The sequence below is a fragment of the Bacillus rossius genome, chromosome 5, assembly GCF_032445375.1.
Source record: "Bacillus rossius redtenbacheri isolate Brsri chromosome 5, Brsri_v3, whole genome shotgun sequence".
NCBI lineage: Eukaryota > Metazoa > Arthropoda > Insecta > Phasmatodea > Bacillidae > Bacillus > Bacillus rossius.
The window spans coordinates 26891038-26917161 of NC_086333.1; the positions used below are offsets into that span (position 1 = coordinate 26891038).

Sequence of the window (26124 nt, forward strand, 5' to 3'; positions counted from 1 at the left end):
GAACAGGGTGAGCAACCAAGCGGAAAATGTCCCCAGCGTGACGGAACTGGACGAACCAGAAGCAAAACCTAGTCTGACACCAACCCGAGGAGGATGGAGCCACCATGTGTCACTAGTATCTGAGTGGACGAGCCATACGTGCAGGAAACGGGTAGGACCAAGCGAAAGCCCCTCTGCCCGATGTGACTGTGGGACTATGTAACGGACCGCAATGCCCCGATGGCATCCACGCCACCAAACGGGCCAGAGAGGGCGAGACAGTCCTACCAAGTACGACCCACGGATAACAGGGCACCCACACCTCCACCCAGTATCACAGAGCGCGAGAGGTGACCCTACCAGCTTCGGCCACCCCAGACACCCCCAGCTATGTTCTGCTGCAAGTGCTAGGGGTGCATCCACACCATGGGGTACCTATTGTGGAGTAAGACCAGACTTCTCCAGGGGGAGGAGGGGCGTTTGACATCGTACCTCCTGCAGCGGTAAAGCCCAGTCCCCACCCATCAGAACCGGATACTGCTGGTGGAATGCACACCTCACACAGCCCGCATGGAGAAAGTTAGCAATTCCGCCGTCAGGCAGTAGACAACAGAGCACGGCCTAGGGTGGACACACTGTCCCACGAAAAATAAAATGGCATGTTCTGATTAGGATGACGACAACATTCGCGATTATGCTCCAAAGTGCATGTTAACGGCGACAAACATTAATAGTGTGGGTGTTGAAGAACCATGCGAAATGTGTGGTGGCATCAGCTCAAAGTTCCAACTAATACAACAAGCAACAGATAATTCTCCGCAACAGGCTTATTTGTAAACTCTGGTAAACCTGTAAAGTTGTTTTTGCTGCTCGAAGTTAATAAATTAATAATCGCCGCGAGTCCAGTGATCCACGCTGGGGCCGACAACCCACGCAACCACAATGGATAGCCTGGTGCCCTTTCATAACCTAATCTACTAAATAATCACACCAGTAATCACTGGGCTCATCCAGAGTCCCGAACCTGAGACCTCGTGTGATGGCAAAATATCAGTAGCGACTATTAAAATAAATTTCCTTCTACTTGTCCTTCGATACATGCTCATGATATCAGTGACCACCTGCTGGATTTCTTCATTGGGCTATCGGGTAGTTGTAGCTTTTATCACCACCATTCTGGCAGATTTTTCTCTGCTGAAAATGTTCGCGATGACAGATATAATTTCGTACTTCATGTCAAATGCTCGGCCAGTACTATTGGTCGCTGTCATGGTGAAATGTGTATTCTGCCTCTGGGTGGCCAGCAAGTACATCGACAGACGATACAACATGATGTTCCTTGTATTTGGTCGGCTCATAAATTGTCTATGCAGCTTCATCTACTGGTAGTCACACATGTAATAATTCATTATTACCACGAAATTTGACACTTCTTGGACTGCACAGTCATTGATGTGACGGTTCGAATCGGTGGTGATCTGCTGATGGGCCAACACTACTTCTTTAACCAGATCGGCTGGCACTGATATATGTGCCAGCACAGGCATCGAACCTATGGTGTCCTGCCTCCCAATTACTATTGTCTGTGAAAGTTCCGTCCTCATTTTTTGTTCTTGACATGGCATCTACCTATAAGTTTACGCATCCTGGTATTTTCCGGATCTCAAATTGGAACTGTTGCAAACTGAGTGCCCATCTGGTCAGCTTGATGAGGAGTCCAGCCAAGCAAGGCAGTGGCTATCATTCACAGTGTGAACAGCTTTACCTCGAGGTTGGGGTGGTACCTTTGAAGTGCCTAAATGACAGCCACACATTCCTCATTTACGTGGTATCGTCGCTCTGCTGGGCCAAATTTTGTGCTCGTGAACACCACAAATTTCCATAGCCCTGTATTGTCCATCTGGTACAGTACCGCACCAACTTCATCCTGGTTTGTGTCGATCTGAATACACATTGGGCTGTCTGGGTAAGGTCGAATGAGGTTCGCAAATTCACAGAACAGTTACTCAAGGTTGTACAAAGCTTTCTGTGTTGTTTCTGTCGTAGATACTAGCAAAAAATTTGGAATGTAGTTTCGCAGCCTTTGACTAGGACTAGGAATAATTTTAAGTTCTTGTGCATCCGTGGGGCTGACCACTCCTGAATCGCTCGTACCTGTTCAGGCAGTGGACGGTTACTATCGGCATTTACTATTTGCGCTAAGTTTAGTTCTGATTTTCCAGTCTGGCATAGCTTTGTGGGGCAAGTGAGTGAGAATGGCGAGCCTCTCCAAGACTAAACATCAAGGTTACATAATGTTAAAGGAATATTTGTAATGTTACAGAAGGTGTGTAAATGTTATTAAATATCTCCTAATATCGAAATCTTTCTGTGCCTGTATGAAACGAGTATTATTAAATATAATCTTAATGTTACACTATATAGTTTATGATTTTTTTTTTTTGTTTTTTAAAGGGATTTTTGTATAATAGGAATAACTATTAGAATTTTCTGGGGATTTTTCATATTTATTTGTTGGAAATGTTGAAAAAACTTCGTATGAAGGTTTTTTTTTTTTACAACCATATGGAGTGGGATGGGTTTATTTTTGTTTTGACGTCAACGTCCAATATTCATTAATTTGGAGTATGTTTTTGCCTGTGGGGAAAGCTAGTTAACCACATATGCAAAACAATAGTATGGGAACTGTATTTGCACCGTTAGTGAAAGATGTGTTTATGTGATTTTAGTCGCTGTGAATTCTCGTAGAAAGTATTTGGTTTTGTCCCCACAGGCAAAGCAGGTATGTAATACTTATATGTATATAAATATTTATTTGATAAATTAATTTGTTTAACCTTCTTATATGTTCTTGTTTTATTTCTGAAACACCGAATAAGCATTCTATTGTTTGAATTAGCCCTATGGTCTTAGTTCAGATACGTATTGCGTTGAACTGAATTTTATCGTTAGGATTGAAATTTCTTGCTGTTGGTCATCAATGCCGTAGCAAAACAAAATTCCTATTTTTTTTTTTTTTTTTTTTTTTTTTAGTCTTTGTGATACTTTAGTTAGTTTACCTTTTGAACATTTGGTTAGGTAAGATTACCTGCATTAAAAATATTATTAATTATATGTAATTTTGGTTAGGTTAGCTTTGGTTTAAGCACTGTAAAATGGTTTGAATTATTGGTTAGGTTAGCTACATTAAAAATACTTTAAACTGGTTTAAATGTCAGGTTATGTTAGCGATATTAAAAATACTTAACAGTGTTTAGGTCAAGTAATACTCAAAAATACAATTTTATGACTTATTTTCACGGGAATGTTGCAACTATAGGAAAATATTTTCACTATTACTTGAAGAGGAGTTATTTAAGGCCATGCTTCATGAGTATAGGGTTTGAATGCTGAATGCTACTCCTGTGCTGCTTTTGACACTGTGCGACTATGAATGTTCACGTGCTACTTTGAATACTGTTCTGGTTTGTTTAGTAAAGTACCATATCTACAGTTCATGTGATGATGATTCAAACAGATGACAGTGCAATTGAAATAAGTAACTAAATGTAAGACAAGTTCCGATTGATAAAATGTTAATGTTATCTATGGTTTTGTGCTTTGATCATTAATAGTTTGTAATCATTTGTTACATTTCAAAAATATCAACAGATCATCTACTGGTCATGAGAGTCACTAAAGTAACGAAACAGTAACTAAACTGAAGGATTGTTCAGATCAAAATTTGCCTAGGTAATTGTTCTGTACCACATACCAAGTTTATCCCTTGTGTTTTCTGTGGTACATGATGTTTTAATTTAATACATTGAAAGATCCTGGCCAAAACAAAACTCAAATATCAAAATACAAATAATGTCAGGTCTTGTGGAAATTTTTTCTTTCTTATTCAACTTACGATTATAAATAAATTTATATACAAGTTTTTGTTATGTTAGAATCTTCGATGTACTTAATTAAAACAGCAAGCATCATGTACCTCAGGATCAATTATACAGTATCATGCCATCAGAATAAAGGAATAAACTTGTATGAACGTGATACTGATTTTTTACCATTGACTTAATATTAATAGCTTTGGATTCATTTGCTAAAAGAATTTGTAAAGTTTAAAATTAATGTTTATTTCAATTAGTGTATAAGTTTTATCTAACACTTGACACGGCCGCGGCCTAACTGTCCTTATGCTAAGTGGGGGTTCGTGTCAATACATGTACTGAGATTAATTTGTGGGCGCCACCGTGCAAGGGGCACAGACCCGGGAGAGACTCTTTTTCAGGGCCGTGACGTCGCCCATGTGAGGCGTGATTTTAACCCCTCTAAGGCCAATCCTAGTACTCGCTACTGGTCCGCTCTCAGCGTCGGGTACGCTCTTCACCTACGCAGTGGGCTCTTACGGCGTCCCACACGCCGTCACACTCAGGATGTTGAAATAAACAAATACAAATAAAATCGTATGGCCTGGTTTATTAGTTGCTACTTCGCCTACACCTTTGATTATATCACACAACGCCTGCGGCACGAATCGGTTCACGTGGTGCGACCTGACCACATGGTCACACTCTACAATTAGGTAATTAGCACCAAAAGGACCATAGTGGTCACTCGTACAATTATTTAAACAGTCCCCCCGACCGAGAGAAGCCCCGAGGAATTACGAACGAAAGATTTAAGACGATTAAGATTTAACAGAATTACTTAGCAGTGCAGGCAAGCGGTGAGGTCCCTGGGGTGCTGATGCGTCTGCTCTTGGTCGGTGCTGGCGAAGGACTGAGGTGAGCTCAGGGCTCTGCTAACCTAACATGGCGTCTTCGCGCCGAACCAATTACCGTTATACCTATTTACGATTACGTGCCACAGGAAGCTACAGGTAAAACATGAAACCCTCTTAGTAATTAGATTACACCTAATGCATGATAAAAACTATTAACTAAAATTACAACAATTTATTATTAACGATAACCAGTCCGGCTTCGGCGGACTTTGGTTCGCCTCGTGCATGTTCGGTATGTCTTTTCGTTGTTTATGCCTTAACTAAATATTAATTACTTAAAGTACATTAAACACTCCCGGCCGATCTGCCGTCACACGCCACTTGGGGAAAAATAGGCAAAAAAGAATTACAATGTTTATCTCTAGTTAAAGGGGTTGTGGTGCACTGCTGCTACAGCGCCCTCATGACGTCCATGGCGTGCTATTCAAACACAACCACCCGACTACGTACTCAAGACGGAGCGGCTGCCAGTACGGGAAGTGGGGCGGGGGGCGAGGGGAAAGGTGGAGTAGGCTGACCAGGCTTCTGGGGCACAGGCCCGGTTTACGTCACACTTATAACCCAATTTTTATGAAATATTTAGTACCATCATTTACAAAGATCACAGTACTCCACTTAGTAATATTTCCTGTCCAGAATCATAATTAGAGCAACTTGTCATTTGCAATAATATATTTTTAACATAAATCATAAACAACCATATGTTGGCCCTAAATATGCAATTTTGACAGAAGCACATATTAAAAAAACTACTCAATTATGCGTATTTTATATATGTTATGATTGTGCCATTACTTAATATTTTGTTTACATTTTTAATAATAAAAATAGTTACCTCCTTGTGAATTTGAACCAGGTTGACACCTTTTGTGTGTGACATTAAACTTTTTATAAAATGAATATATAAGTTTCAGTATAATCTAAATTAATTGATGAAAATGATCTCTTCTTGGTGTTTAAAGATTTTATGGAGCAATGATTTTCTCTGACCTGTTCATGGTATTTTACATGTAATTTTTTATTCATACTTTCTACAGAAGAAAATGTTGTAAGTAAAATTTTAATATCAGATTCACCAGTGGTAAAATTTCTAAATTATTATTTTTTTCTTCATAGGATTAAATGACACTATCATATATGTTTGCTGCATTTATATCACAAATAATTCTCTCTGTGAGTAATTCAATTGTTTAAGACATGTTTTCAATAACTTTCAGTTTGTTGAGATTAAATTCTTCCAGTTTATGAATATCTTCATCAAAATTCTTAAATTTGTGTATTAACGTTTACTGGATGTCATTGTATTGAAAATTATACAACATATTATGCTGTTAATTTTTTTCTTAGGTTACAAACATTTTCTATAACACACTATTATTTGCCAGTTTTAACGGCTGCCATAAAGTGGTTGAGTTTGAGCTAAAAAAGTAAGGAAATAATTATGTTTTCCACATTTTAGTGTCAGAGGTACAATTTTATGAAAAAACAAAGCCGTCTAGATATGGGGAATTTTTTTTTTTAAAATCAGTGTTGCACTCAGATAATATTTTTAATATTTTGACATCTAGCTAGAGGGCTTAGTTTCTTTTTGATACGACAACTACTGTATGGGCGCCACCGTATGAAAAGGTTCATGAACTCGGCGGAGACTCCTCTCGGGACATGATGTTGCCCACATGGGAGCGAGATTCGGACCCTCTAAGTTTCGGACACTAACTACCAAGACCTGGCCTGCTCTCAGTGTCGGGCACACTAAGGATTAACGCAGTGGGCTCTCAGGTCGTCCCACACACCATCATGCAGTAGGTGTTATACAAATTGATACACATTGACACGAGAAAAAAGGAACACCATTTAAATTACAGGTCTATGTTTATTAAGAAGTTACACGCTCCTGTACACATAGTTCTTTAAACAGTTAAAAAGCTAGAGACATGAATCAGTTTATGTTGTGGTGTGATCCACACACGTGGCCACACAAATAATGGTGATTAAATACTCACGGAGCGTGACAAAAGTAATTATTTAAACAGTCTAACACTAATTGTGTGAACATGTGCAATAAATGATTTCTTATGAAGTTGGTCGCATTACTTATACAACGCACCCTGTAGGTGGAGTAAACACAGGAACAGTGCAGGAACACTGCTGTGTCTGTGTGTGTGCAGGATGTGGCCGGGCGGGGAGGGGGACCGTGCGGAGACCAGCGACCTGGATGCACAGTTCGCGCAGCAGCATCAGGCCATGGACCACATGAGGCAGATGCTGGCTGAGCGGGACCAACAGCAGGCTGCTCGCGTCAGGCAGGCCCAGGTAATGCCGGGGTGCTTGTTATTGCAGGATGTTCACAGACCAGCTGCAGACCCACCCGTACTGTAGTTCACTCACAAAAAGATTGGGACAGCTCTGAAATAGATTTACACCAACTTACATTTTTTTTGTCAAATTGTTGAAACAATCCAGATCAACTTTGGCTGGCTAAATTTGGTCTGGATGTTACATGCATAAACACATTACGAAATGACTTGGCTCGAAAATACCAATCAAATTTTGTGAAAATGTTGCTCTAAATGATTTATAGTGGTAATAGTCTCTCGAGAACAATTACAGGTTTAAACTGTTTTTATTTTTCTTGACTGAAAATTCACATGGCACAATAACCATTATCTTCCGACTTCAATGATGTTCCAGATTATCCACAACACACCACAAAAAAGGTTTGCTGCTTAAAGAAAATAATTACTTTGAAATGATCTGAAATCTATGACAAAAGAAAGTTTTTTAACAGATATTAAAATCCTTAGGTATATAGATAATTACACATATTAAAATCATGTAGTCATGGTACAAGCCATTGACTGTCCTTGGAACGATGACCAAAACTACTCATGTGTGCCTCTTTATGGGCTTTTGCCGATGACTGTGGTCAACAAATTCTAAATAAATTGTTCGTATTTGTTCCTTCACGAAATTATTATATTTTTTCAAGACATAGTCCGACCGTGATCTTTTGGCACTACAACCACACCACTACTGGACGACCTACTACTTCCATCCACAAAGGAGGAGGTGGTCACAGATCCCCAACAACCAATCATATACAAGCTTATGACATACTTTCCAAAATTAGCCAATCAAAAAAAAAGCTACAAGAAATAAACTCTCCATTCATATGACTAGGGACTTTTTCTTCCCTGTGTCTTTCTCTTTCTGATGATACCTTTGTCCGTAAATTCACACACTCGGTGGGGAACACCCATTCATTTATGTCTTTCTCTCACTCTAGCATTGATATAACTTACTATCATCACTTCACACGATGCTTTCAGACAAAGAATAATAGCAAAATAAGTAAAGATGACCATCTGAAAACTTAACCAAAGAACAAGAGGTAAGAATAATTTTTAGCGACTTTAATTTAAATTAAACAGAAATGCTTAGAAAAATAACTAATGAAAAATATGAGCATAAAAACAAATTGCTAACATACAGCTACCTTTAAAAAAAGCTGTTGTTTACATTATAACAGAAAACCTCACCATACTTCATCTCTGATTATAATAACCTAATCATTCTTTTAAAAAAAGTTGTTTAAACATTGTAGAGGGTAAAAGTTTGAGTTGCTACATTGTGCATAAAATATGTTATTGCACAGTGTTAGAAATTTTAGTTTTTTTAACCAAACGTTATTTACAGCTCTCTGTTATATATTTCACGTTCACAGTAGCTGCTAGTTCATTTTGTAAAGATAATGTGTATTTTTTACATATTCATCCAACAATCTAGACTAAATTATAACCTGAAAGTTTTTTAAACAACAGAAACCAAATGGCTATCAAAAAGTAATCAAGAGTGACAAACTTTGCTGATATAACTTTAAAAATTTTACTCCAGGCCACTCAGGAATACAACCCAAAACAAATGTGATTTTATGCATCCAAATTTCAACTCATCATGGGCTCTGTAAAAAACTCAAACGTCAATTCTTGTATCCAATTTTCCCCCCAAAAATGCAGTTATACCTTATATGGCTGATACAAAAAAAAATCCTCATTTCATTAATGCACACAACTCATTTCAATACTGGCCTCCTTATTAGCTTCAAATTGGACCCTAGTCTACAAAGAACATTATTCTTAAAAACTTAATAAGATCAACAACTTTGACATTAACTGCTTCTTCAAAATCAAGAGGGGGAGGGGGGAGGGTCTGTCAAGGAGAAGGGATGCCAACACCCTTGCAAAAATTAAACATCGGCCACACTGCTGGAAACACAATTTATAGCTCACCTCCTTGCTCACTAACAACAACAAAAGAAAGAACAACAAATAGCAATGTCCACTACAAAATCAACAAAAACAACAACAAAACAATAACAAAAAACCTCAAAAACAACAATTATCACCATCACCAGAGTTTTCTTGTGAATAAGAATGAGAATTGTCTAAAGGCAATGATTAAAACAAAACTGTTGGAATGGTTTATCTCACTGGGAAATGACTGCAGGAAAATATCACTACAAACTTTAAGCAAGCAATTTCTCCACTTTGTGTCATTGAGATTGGTACTGTCCAAATTTTGCACACTTTATTTGAAAATGCTTACTCTCTTTAATGATTACTATTTTTACCACACACACTGCAGTATATTCCAGCTTGTCTTTCCATCAAAAGTTTGTTAGAGTATGAACCTACTTGCCCTGTTATGTCATCAGTTGGAGCAGATATAAGACAGTTGGTGGACATGAACGATTGTGGATGCACTGGAACTGTGCATCTTTACATAGCACTTGTTCTCAACCAAATGGACCTTGTGTGCAGGACTACTATACTTGTGGGAGAATGTGAACCCTTGTTAAAAGAAGTTTTTATTGTATCGTTGAGGGAAAGGCAACACATTGCAGAGGGGCTGTGCTGCTGGTTGCAGGCGTATGCGTCGAGGCTCACTGAGATCAAGAGCCGAGCCAAAGCATTCAAGAGAAGCGCGAGCAAGGAGGCCGTGGAAGCAGAGCAGAGGAGTGGGGATGGGGCAGAAGAGGAGAAGGTGCTTGAGGCAGACGTCTCGCTCGACTTTAGCCAGGAAAAGGAAGAGCCCGAGAAACAGCCTGGCCTAGGCAGAAAGTCAGACAAGTTTCGCCATGGCAACCTCAGCTTGCTGAGGAAACAAATGGAGGAAAACAGGTGTGTATGTGGTGTAGGTAAGGGTTCTACATGGGGTTTAGAGACCATTTTTCTCTCATTTAAATCATTATTAGTGTTACCACAGTTCATATTTCTTTTATGTCTGTCCTTGTCACTGGAATTTAAAGTTTCAGAATTAAGAATCCAATGATTTCAATTACTAAATTAATTGACTCTTCCCCTACAGTATAAGTTAAATGTGTCTCATTTTATTTCTTAATTCTTCAACTAGAATTTGTTTCTAATTTATCAAGGGTTTGTCCAATATGTGATAGGTATTTAATCCAATTTAGCAGGGCTTTGTCCAGTTATTTTCAGCTCTGTTCAATTAGTCTGGAGACACCTTTTAATTGTGGTTTCTAATAGATAATTTTTTTTTATCAGCACCTAGTATATTTTTTAATTGGATAAAATCAGTTTCAATTTTATTGCTTTAAATTTGTATAAACAAATTAGAGCTCTTGTAAAAAAATTTAATATTATTGAATATAGATTTTAATGGGGTTGTTTACAAAGTATATTTTACAAAAAGCCTTAGCAGAGATAAACACATTTAAATTTTCATTCTTGCCATCACGGGTGGTTTACATGATTAACTGATTAGGTGCGTTGTGGACCGCAGACATGGGCGCTACCACGTGAATGGGTACGTGGACCCGGCTAGTGACTCCGGCTCCCGGCTCTGGGTCATGACGTGGCCCGTGTGGGTGCTAGGCTCGATCCCCCCTATACTGAGTTAAAGCTTACCCTACCAACCTGCTCTGAGCGGTGGGTACGCTTTCACACTGCTGAATGATGGTCGTCAGTGGGCTCTTAGGGTGTACCACATGCCTTGGTCCCTATGCAGGAAGCACACATGGTCACACAATCAAGTACTCACAGATCTGGTTGGAGGGTGTAATTCTGGTCGAGACGTACACGAGAGAACACAGGTATGAAACTAAACTTAACATAATAAGTTGAAAAAAGATGCCAATGGCAATTTAACTGATTTAGGGGTGGACCAGAACACTGCGTGGCCTGGCTCAGAAACTAAATCATGTCGTTTGATTTGAAATGCCCTCTGGGAATTAAATGATTAATTAAATAGTTTACTACCCGGGGCAGGCCTCGAAAATGACGAAAAAGTTTTAAAACCACATTAATGACGGCAGATGCTAAAGATCAGTTTAAATAAAACGGTGAAGTCGATGAGGTGCCTAGGATGCATCCTACCCGGGCAGCAGATGAAAGAGACTGGGATGTCGTCCAGGTGTCATGGTGCCAGAAAGCAGTTAAATTACCGTTAAGCCGTTTATATTTACGTGACAACAGATAACACAACAGGACCTCTCGAGCACTGAATAATAAATTACAATTAATTATTACGTATAAGTAACATTTACTTGTATTGGTTTTTATTAATTAAGTTCAAAAATAAACTGCCCGTGTTGGTGTGTGTTCCGAAAGTGTTTGCACATTGCTCTGCTCCATCCTTATTTAGGCTGAAAGAAAACAAGATACTAGAGGGATTAAAATAAATTAAAATTACAATTATATTAATTAAAATATTATTTTAGGGGTGCGTGTCACAGATTTTACTCGTCTCTTGTGGGCTCATGGTTTAGGGAGGGTTTAGCCCTGGTCGACATCATTCTTTTAAGTAAAACATTTTTAATTTTATAAAATGTACAGCATTATTTTGCTTGCAAATTTTATTACAATAAATTTCTTATATGTATTACAAGTGTGATAATAGAATATTTTCACTTTATTTCAAATTAAATTACCAGATACATTTTTACAGTGTAAAATATATGATATATTTGTGTTTGATTAGTTTGTTAGTGATTTTTTTTTATTAACCCTTTCACTGCTACAGACGAATATATTCGTATGTAAATTGTGTTCTGTGTGTGCTAAGGACGAATATATCCATCCTATCTAAATAGCATTGCCTGTGCGAAGGACGACTATATTCGTCTCGCTACTTTCGCTTTCACTGCTACAGACCTATAAGTACGTCTATAAACCAACACTATCTAGTGGCCGTTTCTGTAACTTATGTCGTGTTTATCGATCTTCGTGGCCTGCATTCGAGGTTTGAGAGTATAGATACGGTAACTGTTTTCTTTCCCAACAGTGTGTGTACTTGTCGCATCACGTGTACATGCTCGAGAGAACTGGAGTCTATTGTGTCATATTTGTAGTTTACAACTCAGACAGTTATTTTTTTTTTTCACACATAGATAGCGCTTACATCACTAGTTTTTTTCAAGCTCGTAAAATATTTTCACACCTTATTGTGTATGCCTTGTTTGGTCGCAGAAATGACGAAACTCACTCTGTTTTAAATTGTTTACGAGTAAAATGAAGGCCTACTTGTTATTCATAGTTGTTTATTACCAGTTGATCATGTTTTTGGTTCTTTGAAGAGAATCATATTTTTAGTGGTTCTGTATAATGGTATGTAAAATTTTGATTTAGTTCTTTGTAGTATTTACCCATGGCTCGAAAAAATACACAAATGAGGAGCTGCTAGCAATGCTTGCAGACAGTGATGGCGACGATGTGAGTAGCATTTCAAGCAGGGACGATAGTTGGGAATCTGATAAATCACAACCAGGACCTTCCATGTTGACGACACGATCACCAGCGAAGCAAAGATTCCCTAGTTCACAGTCAGAAAGTGAAACGAGCGATGAAGAGCAGGAATACGAACCAACTGCAAAAAAAATAAGAAGACCAGAAGAAATAGCTTGGACACAGGGCGAATTTGTGACTCATATTCATTATTTTGAAGACACAAGTTCTGGTAATCAAACTTGTTTGACTGAAGCTGAAAAAGTTAGTAATTATTTTTACCATTTTTTTTCAAAGTCAGTTATGGAGCATATTGCTACAGAAACTAATAGGTACTTTGATTTTATTGTTGAAAGCACCTCTCCATCTGAGCATTCCCGCCTCAGTAAATGGGCAAAGACCAACTGGGAGGAAATGTACAAATTTTTAGCTGTCTGCATGCTTATGCCAAGAACAAAAAAATCAGCATAAACGAGTATTGGTCCCGAGACGCTCTTCTAAAAACACCAGATTTCCCAGAAATCATGTCCCGAGACCGTTTTCTTTTATTTTTGAGAATGTTGCATTTTTCAGACAAAGTTCCTGCAAATGGTGATAGGCTAGGTAAAATTCGTTGACAGTCTCAGGGAGACCTTCAGATCTGCAACGAATCCATTTGCCAACTTGTGTATTGACGAGAGTCTCCTGCTCTTCAAGGGAAGATTATTTTTCAAGCAATACGTTCCCTCAAAAAGAAGTCGTTTTGGTATAAAAATATTTGTATTGTGTGATTGTGACACTGGTTTTGTGCTAGATTTTATAATCTACACTGGTGCTGTGTCTGACATTGAAGAGGCAGTATTGAACCTAGGAAAATCTGGCAATGTTGTGGCAACATTACTGAAACCATACCTGCAAAAAGGACACACTGTTTATCTCGATAATTGGTACTCAAGTCCTACCCTTTTTGAATGGCTACATAGCAATGGTACAAATGCATGTAGCACAGTCAGAAAAACAAGGAAGCAAATGCCCAAAATGGACGAAAAGCTGAAGAAAGGAGAAGGTACCTTCAGGTCGTCTGAAAAATTATTAGCGCCAAAGTGATGTGATCGACGAGAGGTTCGCATGTTGACAACATGCCATAGTGCCAATATGATGGAGATTTCGCGCAAAAATGGAGAAAAAGGAAAGAAACCAAAGTGCATCGTGGACTACAATGAAAACATGGGAGCAGTTGATAGTTCTGACATGATCATCACCTGTATCGAGAGTGTACGAAAATCTGTAAAATGGTACAAGAAGGTTTTATTTTACCTCCTAGACATTGCAGTACTGAATTCTTATATTCTGTACAAAACGGTGACTGGGAAAAATGTACCAATAGCCCAATTTCAGCTTGCTCTCATAAGAGAAATTCTCGAAAAACATTCAAAAGAGAGCAAAACTGTTCAAAGTGGCAGGCGATCAAACAAAGAACATCCATTCAGACTAGTCAGAAGACATATCCCATCAGTATTAGAGATGACGTCCAAGAAAAATCCAACAAGGAAATGTATAGTATGCACAAAGAAAAATAAACGTAATGAAACTCGCTACTGCTGCAAGACCTGTGATGCTTCACTATGTATTGTGATATACCACACAAAAGCAAACTTTTGAAGATTTGTGGTTTATTTTATGTATATATGCCCCTATATAAAAGATAACATAAGAACATAAATCATTATTAAATTTAAAAAATTTAAAAATTAAAAAAAAATTTGAAAGTTAAAAATTTAAAAATTTAAAAAAAAAGTAATTGAAAATAATAAATTCCAAAAATAAAAATAATATATATAAAATGTTAACTTCACCAGTGCGATCAAACAGAAGGATCTGAATTTTATGATTTCATAAAAAATTAGTTCAGCACAGAGGGTGCAACACCTACAGACACAGCTTAGCAACACCATAGTGAGCTCCTACCCTCGTCAATAGCAGTGAAAGGGTTAAGTAATTTGTATTAAGTAAAGCTTTAATCATATTATATTGTGTTCAATTAAAAGAGCACCAAAACCCAATTCAATGTATGGTATGTCTGTCAAGAAACTATAAACTAGCTATTGTTATTTGTCATGGTCTCGTGGTGATGGAACCATAATGTGCTTTTCATATTGGCCAGTGGAGCAAGGGATAGCCTTTATGTACTGTCTCTAAATAGATGCAGTAAAAAAAATAGGCAAAAACATTATTAGTGTTCCAAAAGTGTCTTTATTATTTGTTTTAGAAGCACTTTTTTAGTGTGTGTCTGTGTGATGTCTTAAACATTGATTCATACAAAATAAATAAATCCAAAATCAAACGTAGTGTTAAGAGTGTGAAAACAAGTTCGAAAAGAATAGCCCAATTAATTAAATATACTTTTATTTATTAACTGCTATTCACACTTATTTAAATTACAACACTTACAATGTCTGTCCCCAAATTAATCACTGGAACTTGACTCGACATTGGCTCTCCCTATTGCTCGTCGCTTACCTCGCACCTCGGTCCCAACACACTGCTTCGCACCACTCACTCATCTTCTCACACAACACAGTCACGACATACCAGTTTCTGCACACGAAGCCCTTTGCTCATCGTTTGCTTTTGTATGTTTTTTTTAATATGATAAGTTTTCTCTAGTGTCTTGAAAATAGTAAATATATGTGTTTCAGTATTTGTTATGATGTTGTTATTGTACTGCAAGTACAGTAAAAGGTTTAGTAATATTTCAGAATGTAATTTTCATAGTGGATTGAGTAAATCCGGTTTTTTGACAGAATGTGAGCTTAGAACTGTGGCATGGCCCTGCCACTGTATTTTATTTTGTAATTTTGGTGCCTATTTTCTGTTTATTTTAGTAATGTTTGTTTTATTTAATTACATTTATAGTTTAGTTTATTAGGTTGTTTGTTAATAATTTAAATTTAAATACTTGTGGTAAATTTTGTTCGTAAGATATCATATTGGCAACTACTTTCAAAAGACTGGAATAAGCGGGAAGCTCAGAGAAACAGATTCTTATTTTAGCTTAAGTGTATAGTTAACTTTTTATCTAACTTTTAAATGGTTGTATTATTTATATTTAATTTTTTTTGGGAAGCATAGACACTTTAAGCATTTATTTTTGTATCTATGTGTGCATATAGAGAACTCTAGAATGTACGAGTGAGGTTTCTGCGAGAGAGCGCGCAACGGGTGGCACGAAGCGCGGCCAGTGTGTGTGGGCGGGCGGTTAAGTCCGGTCGAGGCCGCCGCGCAAGTGTATTAAATAATCTGTACCTATTAAAGTTATGGTAATTTTTGTTATAATTGCCAGAATATTGTAGTTGGCCTGTTTGGGAAAAGGTAACTAAATAATTTTATAATTGTATTATTTATTTGTGTTTTGCATGCGCGAATTAAATGTTAGTTGGTAACTGTTTTGGTAAATACAGTGTAAAGTTATTTTAATTTGTTGCCATTGGGTAGTTTTTCACATCTTTTTTTATATCAAATGTTTAGCCACAATTTTAGCGAGTTAAATTTTTTTTTGCCACTATCACACATCCTTAATGTTTTGCTTTCTTGTGATTTCTTTACCAGCAATCTTCTTGTATGTTTTCTTTGGGCCTGTATCCTGTTGCGGTTGGAGCCACGGTAAATGGTCAGGCTGTGTGTTCAGAGAATTTTAAAGTTAAATGTTAAATGATAATGAAACCGCCAACAGACGCAGTCCCAACCCAGGGATGGGGACCGAAGTAGGTTGCTGCTAGATACAGCACTGACTTTCGGAAGTTTCTTGGAAAGAAACTTAATGCTTCATATTGATTCCATTTCTGAAATGATTTTGTTTCTATGTTGAACCTTTAGTTTCTAAACATTAAACTACATACATGAGATCATATGTGTGGCTATGGAGTGGGCTGCATGGATCAAAGCATCTGCTTATTTAGATATTTAACATTGAAATTTCTCCAAAACATTTGTAATTGTCAGGGTATTGCAGTTGGATAAAAATGCAGCCAACTTGTTCAAAGATTATACAAATTGTAACCAGAATATAAAAATAATAAAATTATTGCTTGGTGGTGTTCATAATCATTCTGGATTTGGGAAAACTACCTACATTTAAAACAACACTTTTTATTGAGCTGTCTATGGCCAGTGAAACAAGACTTGCTTATATAAATTGAAAAACAACTCGTGACAGAGTTACAGCTAGGAGTTTGTCAAGACAATTAGTATTATTTTAACACTGCTTCTTTTGATTCTGCATATATGTATTTGAATTTACTTGTACGTGTATAGCATAAGTTAAATTTCTCGAAGGAAATTATATCTTGTGTAATGATGGTTGGGTTTTAAAAGTGCATCAATTTCATCCCAAAAGTTTAGTATGTTTGAAAATACTAGTTAAGAATAACCAAAATGGTATTAGAGTTAGGAAATTGTAAGGAACTAGGTATTCCAACTTAAATTTTGATGAACAGTATGTGATGCATGTGTGTGGTGTCGGTGATGGCGGAGGCACGGAGGCGTCGCGGTGATGTGCTTATGCTCGCCTCGCGCCGTGTGCAGGGTCAGGTTCGAGCAGCGGGGCAAGGAGATGACGGAGAGCAAGCGAGGCGTAGAGGAGATGCTGACGCAACTGAAGAAGCAGCTGGACGAGCGTGACCAGATCATCCAGGGACTGAGGCAGGAGACAGTCCCCTCCGTGCAGCACGCGGTACCTACTCGCTCCTTTTCCAGTGCAAACGGCTTCACTTGCAGTTTCACTTGGTTACTTTGTACTGTCTTTCATCTCATCACCACACTTTCTTTTTCCTATTGAAATTATGGCATTAAGCCTATGGCGGGCTGCTAGTGCACGTGGGGGAATATTGGATCCACACTCTTTGCTGTGCATTTTGTCTGGGGGTTAGTAGTCTAGACAGTTGGTGAATAGTTGTGTACAGCTGTGCACTGACCTACAAATCACACAAATTATGGAAAACTACAGGTACAAGATTGTGTAACAGGCATACTCTAGCATTTCGCTTTTAGTCAGCATGCTTGGCTACTCTTACTACACCAATCCCTCACTCAGCACGACTAATGCGTTCCTAAAAATGTTCGTGTTATTAGAAATTGCGTATTCTGAAGCATTAGTTTCCATAAATAGCAAGGCTAATTTATTTAATGTGTTCCAAAATTGTGTAGGAAAATATACTTTACGTAATAATATAAATGCGAAGAATAACACTCAAAGATAAATATGTCACACCGTATATCTTTATATGCCTCCCAACTAACTTTGTATGACAAATACGACACAGCATAACGGGAGATACATGGTTATGTACTTTATCATCGAGTACCTTTCTAAACCATCCTTTACTGACAGTGAAACTGATATTACTGTCTAGATAATTACATTTTAATTTTTCAAAAATTAAAGTTCTTATTTGCGTATCACCACCTGGTTCACACCAATCCTGTCAGGCCAATGATATTTTTTTCATTGCATCAACAACATTTTCCATGTGAATCATCTGTTCATTTCTGTTCCGTTATCTAATGTCAAATATATTCCAGCTAGTTCAAACCAACAGCATCAAAATCTCAAAATTATATAAACTTTTGATAGAGTCCTTATTTTGTACAATTGTGCGCACAGTTGACTTGCTTAAAACTAAAGTGCGACCAACATAAGTGTGGCCTTCATGACAATCTGCACGCTGTAATACTTCTAGTTTTGTCTCAAATACTTGAACATGATGCATTATGCTCTCACTTGGAGCCATGATTCCACTATGATTCCTACTGCAGGTGATTATGCACGTACAGTTACCGGCAGATGAATGGGCAGAGGTTGCTTTTGTTTGTGTGAATTCCCTGCTACTGGCTAGACTGAGTTCACGGCCCGGTCTGTGGCCAGGCGACAACGGTATGGCACGGCTGCATACGAACGGATGTAGAAACATTTGGTCCTTTATACTCCATAACCACAACTTAAATTGCATAGATGATGATTGTACAACAGCCGATAGCATAGTCAGATCTCCGCGCGCATCTCTTCCTCCCTTTTATGGTTAACTGTATGCCACAGCACATCTGTTGTTTACAGAAGTTGAAACAGACTTTGTGGCTTCATTCCAGACTTTTTTTTGTTTCCTTGCGGAGATTTTGCGTTTACTGTAATTTACAGACATGCTATTCAAGATTGGGGCAGTACAATTAACATTGCGCTAAATGAATTCACCCAATCTGAAGACGTGCTAAGTGAGGGATTGGTGTAGTTAACTTGGCAGTGCGCTTGTTATTTCTTCTTGTGCTGTGCACTGAGTCACTTACATGCTGTTGTGGTCGTTTTCCAAAACACATGTACTTGTTAAAATATTATCTTCTTGTTATCAAATGTTTGCTTGTTGAAAAGTGTGGGACGTATTGTGATCACCAGTATCTCAATAATTTACAAGCCTGCTCAGAGCCAAAAAGGTAGAGTGTGGTAACAAGAAATTAAATCCTGTTCAAATACAGGGCATAGGAGAGGTGTGTCATGTATGTTAAATTAGGAACATTGTTGAAATGTAAATGGCAAAAAAAATTTCATGATCCATTTTATTCATAGAAAAGTCTCCATGTAATCAAGAACAACTTTAAAAACATAGAAAAAACTTAGAATAACATGATCGTAACTAACTTTCTTATCACCATAATAGATTAAAAGAATTATAACGATAGTTACTAGAGTTCCAAATTAAAGCAATTAAATTCAAACATGAAGAGGTTTATGCAAAATGCCGAATGTACGCAGCACGCGCAGTCCAGAGGCAGGTTAAGGCCATGGTTCATGATGTTTTACAAATCTGCGTGTTATTTGTTCAAAAACTTGCCAACGTGAGTTAAGTTATAGATGTATTGAATTATATATGTTAAAGAGGAAAGTCCAAACTAATTTTTTAGCAATATTGTAGAACACAGTAAATTTTTTACAAAGTTAAATTAAAAATGTTTGAAATCAGACTTTTTAAAGATTTATATTCTTCGGTAATAAGTGGTATCTATATGCAATAAAAATAAACAAATATTTAATTTTATTTCTAACATATCTTCAGAATTTTTGCCACCAAATTGTGTAGTCATACTTGTTAATACTATGATAGCTTCGTTTAAATATAAATTTTACAACAGCTTTGTGAGGGAGAGGGAGGTCCAGGCACTGGCTGTGAATCTCTCCTCACTAGCGGCTGACTTCTTCGAAGAAGGCATCGAGAATCTTGTGTTACAATATGGCAAATGCCTTAACCTCTTTGGCGATTATGTAGAAAAATTAGGAAGACCCTGCTGAACTTTTGGTAGTAAAGACACACACACACACACATATACATATATACATATATTTTTTATAAACTAATCTGAGGTTGAATTTCAAACAGCCCTCGTATTTCTTAGGGTTTATTGACAAATAAATTGGAAAATTACGTTAGACCCAGCTCCAGATAGCTAGTTACAAAACTTCTAAGATTATGTCTTTTATACGTCCATCGCTAGAAAATATATGTTCATTCAACTTCTTTCAACAGTGTAGCCAAAAATTAGCTATGATGCATTCTAGGTTCATATTTGACTGTTTGAAGAATTACACTAAACTGATAGATTTTGTTAAATTGTTTGTGAAATTCAGTTCTGTGGCTATCAGCACAGCACTTGTTCACTAATGATTTAAATTTTTGTTTGCTATAATAACCGCTGGACAACATATATTTGACTTATGTTTAAGTTACCAATTTCTCTAATGCAGTGAAGTACTAATGCACTATCAAGCAATACATATAAATGACGTCGTACTTTCTCAAGTTCAATCCAGCGCAAAGAAAACAGACGCTTATTAATTTAAATGTTAGTGATTGACTTTTAAATGCAATGTATACTAGTTATCATTTGTAAATTTTAGTCATTTCTCCCCAAGCCTTCGCCACAATTGTCAAAAACATAAATCACTACAGACATTTTTTTTTACATAGACAACAAATGATAGCAGCTACATGAATAAAATTAAGCCCAAATTTCTATTACATTTTGATGAAATATTTTATTTTAAATTAAATTTCATTATTAAGAGTTTCGTTTTGAATGTATACATACATTGGTTGTATGGACAGTGCTTTGCTGTCCGTGGGAGAGCAGCTGCTTCACACTCCACGACTCGACAGACGGAGGGTTTCTCGAGTGTCCGGCCCTGCCTGCTGCCTCTGAGTTGACCAGAGGTCGAGGGGCAATGGGAAAGCCAGTACAATTGGCAACACTGTCCATCGAGCAGGTCTGCACCCAGCAGAGTGTGGGGTCTGAGGAAGGGGGAGGCTTTTAAACACGCACTTGTCCCAACAGATTGGAGTGATACACCTTCCATGTATGAAAGCCATCTCGCAACTTACTGCTCACTACGGCCAACCCAGTCTGTATACAGACCATCTGTGTTGAAACACTCTCTACCATAATATATCATCAAAATCAAGATTTGGAAAAGTGATGACAACGAGCTCAAGCTGCCACCATACAAATTTAGGTATGCATCGAGACTGGACAATCAAACCCTAATGGGAATTAGGGCATGCGGACAAGCACAATTTGTAAGCTTTCCTCACAGGGACAACCCTTTGTGAAATGAAACGGTGGCTCGCGGGGAGATGCAACTAGGCTGATCATGGCAAAGCATATAATCGCCCATTAGTAAGAGCAAGGAATAACAGCCTACAAGAACTAGACCTGAACCAAATTTAGATGGTGGTTGCTGAAAGGAAATTCAAACCATAAGTTAAGTCTGATTATTATGAACAACTACAGGGTTTGACCACCAAAGGCACAAACCAGCTAAGAATAAGAAACGACTACTTATGACTTTGTCTTGACTCACCTAGTGCGTCATACTGTACTGGGGTAGAAGACAAGTAGGAACGAGGAGGAGTTGGGGAGTTCAACCCCAGACGTGCAAATTTGGGTGTGCAGGCCCTGTCTGCGCAGACCCGAAGACAAACCCCTGGGAGGAGCGGGCAGAAAACAGAGGGAACAAGTGAAGTAAGAAGAGGAGGGGGAGGCAGGGAAACACAGTGAGAACATTATGGCTGCCCTGAGGACTTTACTTTTCTCGTCTTCCATTCCCGCTGCATGTGAAACAATGTTTGTTGTCTGCAGCAAACTGAACTTAATTTTTATCATGTTTGTAGCTCATTTTTAAGATTATTAATTTTTACATTGGCTTTTCTAAGATATTTTTCAAACCAGAACAACATTTTGTGTTAAAATATATATATAATTCATATTGTATAAAAAAGTAGAATTTTTTTTATTAATAGTATAATGACCTGCATTTTACGCCAGGTATATAGGCATCACATATTTTGATAAATCAGTATCATGTTTCATTTATTTTTTTCTGATTATTTCTTTTCTAAACACTTAAAGAGATATAATTTTCATCCTTAACAATGTCAGTAGTTACAATATTTTCTGTTTGATTGCAAAAAAAAAAAATGCCTCATTTTGTTTAAGTACCTGGAGGATTGAGAGGTCAGATATGCGGCTCCGCCGTGGTGATCCAGGATTGTGGGAACATGGTGGAACATCAGCATGGGCAGTAGGGGTTTGTTTGTGGTACTCCTGCACTTCCCCCCCCCCCCAATGCTCCGGCCTCGTCAAATGACCACTCACCTTGTCTAATGTAAGAGCACGTGCCGCCGCCAGCAGCGGAGTGATGCCGCGGTGGTGGTGTGTGGTGGCAGCCGGAGCCGGCAGCAGCGCCCGGGGAGGGCCGACAGCTGCAGGAGCTGCTGGCGAGCAGGGAGGCCACCATCGCGGAGCTGAGCGCCCGCGTGTTCGAGCTGGAGGAGAACGTGCGGGAGAAGGACTCGGTGATCGAGGCGCGCACCCGGGCCATCGCCCTGCTGTCGGAGGACCTCAGTCGGCGCAGCAAGACCACGCTGGATGCCCTGGACGAGACCCGCCAGCAGATGACGCTCATGCAGCACAACTTCGTGGCCCTGGAGGCGGGCATGAAGGAGGAGAAGGAGCGCCTCAACGCGGAGCTGGAGGCCAAGGACAAGAGGTGAGGCCGCGTCGCACCTCTCACCCTGGGCTGTCTGTCCTCTCTCACTTTATATCTTCTTCAGTGGTTTTCTTTTGATCAATCATACTTCTCCCATATTACCTTCATTTCATTTTAGTCTTACATACTGATGCCAGAAACAATATAAGAACGCATTTCACCACTTTGTGTGCCTACCCCTATTGGTTATTTCTCTGACTGTTAGCATGTATGTATTTAAGTCACTTGCTCTACCAAATGTAGTGATTCATCATATTCGTTACCCGGTGTTTTGGTTGCTAGTTCTTTATCATGCACATTAGTGTAAACAGAAGAGATGGACGAGTCTGCATATTTTTTGGTTGAGTCGAGTCAATTCCACACTTCATAATATTTTAGTAGACTTTATTAATATTTTTAAAAATCGAGTTGAGCTCAAGTAATTGCGGAAATTTTAGAAAACAATTTGTATTCTTTCTGTTTTTTTAATTTACCATTAGCATTATATTAAAGTTCATACTGTTACACTCCTCAGTCATAACATAATAAACCTAAGTTGTGTCAACATTTTGTTACACTCTTGATGACTGGGGTAACTAGTGGATCTTTTAGTTTCAAAAGGCAAAATAATGATTTCGTCCAGTTATAGGTACCTCTATCTTTATTTAATATTTGATTACTTTCATAATGAGATAAAATAAGATAAATTGATTGACATGTATATAATAATATTACATTGACATTGATTTAAAATTACATTATTAAAAGAATGGGCCGGCCCTTATTAGACAATTTCATTGATCATTAACACAATATAAATAGAATTCGCAACAATAAACAGGTTAAGTTTCTTTCACAATAAGCACACTTGGAGCGATTAAAGTCCTGAATGAAAAATTTATGGTGTTCAGATCTTTTCAACGTTGTGGCTTAATGTTATTCTGAACATCTAAAAAAAAAAAAAAATCAAGAACTGGAAGTTTGACGATGGCTGGCCAAAGTTATGCTCCTAACGAGGTGTCCGGGCGCCTTAGTCGTCTCCATTGCTGGAGGAAGGACTCGAGGGTGGAGTGGTCAGTTCAGCATCTGGCCCTTGGAACCTCATACGGCCCTTGGAAACTGATCTGGTCCTTGGAAACTTGTCCGGTCCTTGGACCCTGTCATACAGGGAGATGGCTTCCAGGATCAGCCTGGGTGCGGAGCTCGCGAACCCGCGGTTGTCGCGGACGTTTCCATGATTTAAAAAAATAAATTATGATTAACAAAATATGACTACTCCTACGAGGTAGACCTACACAGACTGACTAAATGCTAATCACTGAAGTTGTGGGAATCATATCCATTGCTTAGCTGATTACATCTTTCAAAAAAATGGAGTGACATCTTGATGCCGGAGATACGGTGTGGTCAGTCCAGAGTCGCGGTGCGCAGTCTCTTAGGGGCGGCAGCGACCCGTAATTAAAAGGCGAAGTGAATCAAAAAAAAGGGGGGGGGGGGAGGGGCTTCGGCTTCCAGTCCGAAAGGTTCCGAAGATTACAGAGGGGCTTGTCGAGAAATACTGACTTCAATATCTCGAAGTTGGTGGTACTGGTCGATGTCAGCGCGACCTACTGAGGGATGTCCGAAGCAAGTAGAGAGATCGACTCACACGAGGCGGCTGTTAAGGCATGGGGCTTGTGGAGCGGACTAGGCCAGCGCTCTGTTGGCCTGGGAAGGAACTACGGGGTACTAGTTGTTGCGGGAGATGCCAGAGGGCGGGCGTTCAAACACCCAGGGGAAATAATTCGCAACACTGCCACTAGAGTGCATAAGCAGTATTTTTTGGGACTGGAGACGTGGCCTTGGGACAGGCCGACCCTGGCCGGGGTTAGTGGCCGGTCAGTGCTCTGGGCCGTGTTCCCAGGAAAGCGTTGGGAAGGGGGGGGGGGGGGGGGGTTTGAAAACTGCGGATGCGTGACTGGACGTTGGTAAAAATGACTTGAGATCACACCATGGAGTGCTCACGTCAGGTGAGGTCTTAGAAACAGCCTGTCATGATAGCTTGCAGGACTTAACAGTTCTTGTCACGACTTGGAGGCGAATTACAGGCGACGTTCGTGCGCCAAGGCGGGAATAAAAGGATACACAGTCTGACTCGCAAAAGACTTTGCAAAATCAGATTTAGGGCTGGGAAAAATTGGGGAGACAGGTCTGACAAGGATTAAACGGGATTATACAGGAGGAGGAAAAAGTTTAAGTTCTTGCAGCAAGAAAATAAAATGACTGGCGACAGAATATTTCAAAAATTCAAATTTAGAATTGTGCTAAAAATACTAGTTGGTGGCACAATACATGTCTATAATGAGTAAGTAATTGTGTCAAGTGAACAGTAAATTATAACTATTAATTATACCTATTATGATTGCTTTTAAAATTGGGTGTTTTATTTTAATGGTATTCTGAAAACCTCAGTAGATGTCTAGGCCTTTGAAGCCAGGAAAATGATGTGTTTAAATGAATTAAATATAAAAAAAATATTGATAATAGCTTGATCATTGTTTTTCTCATTTTAAATGATTTTAACTGTACAATTTCCCTATACGTATAGTAATTCTGAAAGAGAGCATATTTTCAAAAAAAAAAAATCTAAAACTCCTTTTTGTAACTTTTTAAAGTGTGTTTGATTTGTTTCCTAAGCGAACATTTTGAGACGAACTGTTGGTAATAGTAAGTTACAGTGGTGAATGGAAACAATAGTTGGAGCCAAAGCATATGTTTTGAATTCAAGGTATTAATATTGTTTACTGTTTTTATTTAAAAGATTCAAAAGGAGTTAAAAAAACTTACCTGGAATGTTGCTGAGTTATGACATGGTACTGACTCGAATATTGCACTGAAATTTAGCATATCTCATTAAAGAAGTAATTGCTAGTAACATTTTTTTTCTCTTACATAATAAAAATAAAATATGAATGTACCTGTTAATGAATATAATGAAACAATTTTATATGTACAGAAAAATCCCTTATTTTCTAGTGGTGAACCAAAAAATGACTAAATTCTGCATACTTTTTCAAAATCATCAAAAAATGAATGCAATGCTTAAAAGAGTATAATAATCATCAGAAATGTAGATTAAGTCCAACAAAAATTGTAGCTCAAAATTTTTAAAAATCTTTTTGGAGATATATCATCAGGATTGTAATGTTGCTTCTCTTAACTGTTTCTTGTCAATACGTACTAAATAAAATGGTGTAAATTGATAACATGTGGCGAGTAAGGTCAGGGTGGCCACCTGACTGTAAAAATCGGGAAACTTTGAATTAGCGGGGAATTTTTTTTGTGCCCGGAAAATTGTGAGAAACTTGTTAATTTTTGAAAGCCATCGGGAATTGTTTGTCATGCAAGTTGAAAAGTGTTTAGTTGAAAATTTGTGTCACTTATGCCATTTTTGAGCCCTGTTAAAAACTACACGCAGTGCCTACGAACTCTGGTCACTTGAACATTTTTGAGCTAACCTCGGCAGCAGATGTGAGAGATTTGACACATGTTAAGATAACACCATGCATTACTGGCGGTTAGCTGTAGGGGCTGGAAGTCCCTTC

General features: G+C 38.3%; 1 protein-coding gene across 5 annotated transcripts in view; it reads left to right on the forward strand.

Moving 5' to 3' along the window:
• The first annotated feature begins 2075 nt into the window (after window positions 1–2075).
• The window catches only part of LOC134531658 (protein lava lamp-like), a 90242-nt gene continuing 66193 nt past the window's right edge, over window positions 2076–26124 (forward strand). For 2 of the 5 annotated variants that reach the window (XM_063367433.1, XM_063367435.1), the window contains exons 1-5: window positions 2076–2305; window positions 6919–7063; window positions 9677–9930; window positions 17056–17203; window positions 22239–22561. In XM_063367433.1, the coding sequence (XP_063223503.1) occupies window positions 6920–7063; window positions 9677–9930; window positions 17056–17203; window positions 22239–22561 (869 nt within the window). In that variant the 5' untranslated portion in view covers window positions 2076–2305; window position 6919. Of the gene's footprint in view, window positions 2306–2522; window positions 2762–6918; window positions 7064–9676; window positions 9931–17055; window positions 17204–22238; window positions 22562–26124 lie in introns of those variants that run through there. The other 3 variants (XM_063367434.1, XM_063367431.1, XM_063367436.1) reach the window with 2 other exon arrangements.